This window comes from Cornus florida, unplaced genomic scaffold (assembly GCF_030987335.1).
Source record: "Cornus florida cultivar Cherokee Brave unplaced genomic scaffold, ASM3098733v1 CherokeeBrave_3.0.0_Hap2_Chr09, whole genome shotgun sequence".
NCBI classification, from domain to species: Eukaryota; Viridiplantae; Streptophyta; class Magnoliopsida; order Cornales; family Cornaceae; genus Cornus; species Cornus florida.
Genome location: NW_026775579.1, coordinates 27,091,420 through 27,096,637, shown reverse-complemented (window position 1 = coordinate 27,096,637; position 5,218 = coordinate 27,091,420). Strand labels below are relative to the sequence as shown.

The 5,218-nt window shown below is 44.1% G+C and overlaps 1 protein-coding gene across 1 annotated transcript; it reads right to left on the bottom strand.

Moving 5' to 3' along the window:
* Nucleotides 1-2,966: 2,966 nt before the first annotated feature.
* LOC132272431 (uncharacterized) lies at nucleotides 2,967-3,743 on the bottom strand. Its single transcript, XM_059773584.1, has 2 exons — nucleotides 3,519-3,743; nucleotides 2,967-3,446 (listed from the first exon to the last, which is right to left on the bottom strand). The coding sequence occupies exons 1-2, from the start codon at nucleotides 3,741-3,743 to the stop codon at nucleotides 2,967-2,969; spliced, it is 705 nt and encodes a 234-aa protein (XP_059629567.1).
* Nucleotides 3,744-5,218: the final 1,475 nt, after the last annotated feature.

Here is a 5,218-nt window from a genome sequence, read left to right as displayed (position 1 = left end):
GTTGAGGTTCATTCTTGAATAATGGGTAAAGTTTAACTAAACTAGATTACAGTTTTCGGATGTAAAAGATGTTAAATTGCTAAGCCTTTTTATGGCAATTCTTGAGAATTGAATACAGATATTATGGTTCAGAAATTCTATATAAGCATGCAAGGTTACAAATATTTAATTTTGCTTTATGTGGATAGATTGACAGTTGCATACATTAGATGTGTTGTCAATTATGAGAGGTTGTTAGAGTAGACTTAAATCAGTATGTTTCTATATATATACTCTGCTCTAGCATGTTTTGTGGGGATAATTGATGTTTGAATGTATGTGATAAATTATCAATTATTGGATCTTGGAAAGTAGTAGTTATAAGCCTGTTAAGTTATAGAATTTTAACATGCTTATTATGGAATCATTGATGCTTATACTTGATGTATTATTATCAATTGTGGACTTTCTAGAATAGTTGTATTTTACATATATATATATTATCAATTCTGGATGGATGTTTTTTGTATGCACCGGTATGGGACGGTGACATACCAGGGGGATTAGCTTAAAAATGCTAAGTCTTACCTACTCTGGAATAAGGGATGGATTAACTACAAAAGGTTAAGTCCTACCTGTCTTCTGTGTCAGATCAATAAATAATTGAGTGACACTTTGGTTTGGAATGGAATTTAAATATATTTTTATGATGCCACGATATGAGCCTGAGTCTCAGAGTCGTTGGTTAGGGAGCGTATATGCATTGGGATGCAGAGCTGGCTATGATGGTTGGATGTGTACCCTGCTAGGACTAGGTAGTCATGCCCACCTTTGGGTGCGCTTTCGCATGGTGCCTACTAGTCAAGTTGAGACGGGCCTATAGTCCAGTGAGAGTCCTGTAGTGTGATTATATATATATATTTGTCTACGGACTATTAGCTATTGTTGGATTGGTTAGGATGTACATGCGTATCGGGTCTCTGCTTGGGTAGTAATGGTATAGAACTTGCATGTGGGCCTGACCCACTCATCATTTTTCAGGTATCGGACATTTCCAGTCTAGAGCTTATTCGTGCTGAGCAATGACGATCTTCCATTCTACCGACGACGTAGGACTTCTTTCCAAATATTAGATTTGGATTTTATTTTCAGTTTTTACTTTCATTCAGTTTGGGATTTTTATTAGGGGTCCACTAGAGATGGATTCCCGAGTTGTTAAACTGATGGAGTTTTGGATTATCAGATTCTAAGTATTTAATTATAAAGGATTTTACTTTTAGTTTCTTCCAGCTTAAACTTTATTTATTAAATTCATTTTGTCATCCGTGTTCGTATTACATATAAATTGTTTGATATTTCCCTCGGGTTTAGGCTTGGGCCTGATCAACCCGTGTCTCGGATCCGAGGGGTATCACAGCTGCCACTTACTTTGCTCAGGCACCTGGCGCTCGGCTAGAATGCCACTTGCCACTTGGCCCTCTTTTCTTTTTTTCTTAGCGGCGTTCGGCTCATAGTGCTAGCTGCCACTTACTTTGCTCAGGCGCCTGGCGCTCGGCTAGAATGTCACTTGCCACTTGGCGCTCTTTTTTTTTCTTAGCAAGTGTTTGGCATTCGGCTCATAGTGCCAGCTGCCACTTACTTTGCTTAGGCGCTTGGCGCTTGGCGCTTGGCTAGAATGCCACTTACCACTTGGCCCCTCCCCCCCCTTTTTTTTTAGCAAGTGTTTGGCATTCGGCTCATAGTGCCAGCTGCCACTTACTTTGCTCAAGCGCTTAGCGCTCAGCTAGAATGCCACTTGTCGCGATGCTGGATACTCCGAGATATAAAAACAGCTTTTCGCTCGATTCTGGAGCTGACAGTACCGGAGGGTTCTGCATATACTTTTTCAGAGCAGTTAACGCTAGGCGCTGTTCATCCCCCCAAACCTGCCTGCCGTGGCTTCGTATTGTGTCAAAAAATGGTTTGCATCGATCTGACAATTTGGAAATGAACCGGCTCAGTACAGTAATCCGTCCCGTAAGTATTTGCACTTCTTTGACTGTCGTCGGCTCAGCATTCTTAGTCAGAGCATCTGCTTGGGCAGGGCTTGCCTCGATGCCTCTGAGATTAACCACGTGCCCTAGGTATTAGCCTGAACTTACACCGAATGAGCACTTGGTCGGATTGAGCTTCATTCCATATCGCCTCAACACATCAAACACGTCTCGTAGATGCTTCACATGATCAGCTTTCTTCTTACTTTTTACCACCATGTCATCAATGTAAGCTTCCACTGTCTTCCCTATTTGTTCCTTAAAAATTTTGCTAATAAGTCTTTGGTAAGTTGCTCCGGCGTTCTTCAGTCCGAATGGCATAACTTTGCAGCAATACGTCCCGCGTTCGGTAATGAAAGAAGTTTTTTCTTCATCAGCGGGGTCCATGGGGATTTGATTATAACCTGAATAAGCATCTAAAAAGGTCAAGCGTTCATATCCAGTAGTTGCATCCACCATCTGATCAATCTTTGGCAGCGGGAAGCTATCCTTCGGACAGGCTTTATTTAAATTGGTGAAATCAATGCATACACGCCATTTTCCATTTTTCTTCTACACAACGACCACATTCGATAACCAGTCAGGGTAGTACACTTCTCTTACAAACCCCGCGTCAAGCAGCTTGTCAACCTCCTCGGCAATAATTCGGTTGAGCTCAAGGGCAAACCGTCACTGCTTCTGCTTTACAGGTTTTGCATTGGGGTTAACGTTCAAGGAGTGACAAGATACAGAAGGATCGATCCCTGGCATGTCTAGGTGACTCCATGCAAACACATCTGCGTTTTGAGACAAAAAATCAACTAATTCCTGCTTTTCCTCCTCAATGAGTCGTTCCCCCACTCTGGTTATCCGTTCCGGTCAGAACTGATCGATCTGCACATCAAACAAGGGTTCTTCAGTCAAGCCTACTGGCTCCTCCTCCCCACTTTACTTGGAGGGAGGCTCCTATAATTGCTATCTCGGACTTGCTGAACGAATGGGAGCTTTCCCCTTTCCAGCATGTTTCAGTGTTATAGAATAACATTCTTTAGCTGCAGGTTGGTCTCCATGAATGTCAATCACTTTGGTTTCGTTTGGCCCCAGGCATCTCATTACCTGATGCAGAGTGGAAGGAACACCTTGAACTCTGTGGATCCACCCTCTGCCCATCAGAAGATTGTAAGAGGGATGAATTTCAACAACCACAAAGGTTTCCATCAAAACCCTCTCGGCAGCATGTACCGCTACCTCCACCGTACCGACGGGCTCCACTCGCTTTCCATCAAACCCTAGTAGTGGATTCCCGGTGAATTTCAGCCGATCCTGTTTGATCTCGAGCCGATCGAATGTATCCCTTGGCATGATGTTCGCACTACTTCCAGGGTCAATTAGAACTCTACGCACCAAGCATTTGGTCACTGTCAAACTTACGACCAGCGGGTCCTCATGAGGGATCTGAACACGCAACAAATCTGTTACGTCAAACTTTATCTACGTTGATGCACTCTGTTTGTGCAGAGTGTTTACACTGCCTATCATTCTCTTCATCCGTGCCTGGCGAAGGCGTGTTCGAAGCAGTTCATCTGACTCCTCGACAGGTTCTGGCCGACCATGAATTGCATTGATTACTCGAACTGGTTGCGTGTTGTGAGAATTCGACTTCTGATTCTTCTTCACGTGCTCAATTGGTCGGTTCTGTTCCACCGCTGGTCCTTGAATATAACTTGCGAACTCCCCTCTGGCTATTAGCATCTCTACCTGTCTCCTTAGGTTCCTGTATTCATTAGTCTAGTGACCAAAATCAAAATGAAATGCACAGTGCTTAGACTGATCCCTCTGTTCGAGAGGTTGTCTGATTAGTAAAGGAGGTCAGAACTTATCTTTATTTTCTTGGTACAATCTTGCTAGGGTAGCTTTCAATGGAGTAACCAGCTCTTCCTCTCTGGGCCTCTTCTCAGATTTCCACTAGGAGCGTTGCGGCTGAACCTGTTTTTGCCTGATCTTTGCTTTGGTCTTTTCTTCCGTGGATATGATGGATGTCTTCCGAGCGTTTGCCGCCTCTTCTTCTTCTTAGCGCACAAATCCATCGGCTCTTTCGTTAAGTTCATCCATAGTCTTCGACGTGTTCACCACCAAGCTTGTGTGGAATGGGGTGCCACGGTTCATGGCCCGTATGAATGCTTGAACTGCCGTTGAAGGGTGACATTCAATAACCACGCTCTTGGTAAGGTTAAACCTGGTTAGGAAAGCCTGGAGACGCTCATCAGCATGTTGCTTTATTGTGAATAGGCTCGAAATATCTTTCGCTGGACGCTTGTTTCCATAGTATTGGCTTATGAACCAATCACATAAGCTTCAAAACTATCCACTGAACCCCTCGGCAGGTTTTTGAACCAATTCAGAACTGGTCTGGCCAGACTCGTAGGAAACCACTTGCATGTCAAAGAGTCATTCTTAGTGTTTAGAGCCATTTTCAACTGGATGTGATACACGTGATTGATCGGATCGGTCGTTCCATCAAACAGAATGAAAACAGGCATAGAAAATTTACTCGGACTCGGAGCATTCAGAATTTCATCGGTGAATGGTGAATCAACTGTTCGAGCTGCTGAACGGAGTGCTTCATTTTCCCTCTGGAACCCCGCGGTTGCTCTCTGGTCTACTGATCTCCTCTCTGAGCTGTGATAGTCGAACGTCGTCATGGAAGGCCGATAGGTCGGATCGAATGACCTGTCCTTAACAAAGTCTTTGCGCCATGGAGGCATAGCTTTGTGACGATTCAACTCTGTTGCTTCACCTCGGCTGAGCGTTTCTTGATGTGGATTAAAAGCCATTGCTTCGTTTCGCCTGATCTGCTCACGCCGTGGATCCATGTGAGTTGATCCTTCATGATCATCAATACGACGAAGATTTGGCGGCAAACTGCCTCGCCGGATTTCCTCGCGGTGAGGATCTACTAGATTATTTCTGACCTCCTTACCGTGATGTGCTGCAACGGTACGTGCACCTTTTTCTCCTACCGAGAGTGGTCATGGAATTACTGGAGCTTCTTGACGCTGCATTTCAGTCCTTAGATCCGCATTTTCTCTCCGGAGAGCTTCGATCATGTTCATCAACTCATCAAGTTTCACTTGCTGGACGTTCTCAACCGTATTGGAGTTGTCACCCCCTATCATGATTCTGGATCAAAGCAAAGGCATGAATTACGAACTCTGAAATAGATCTAA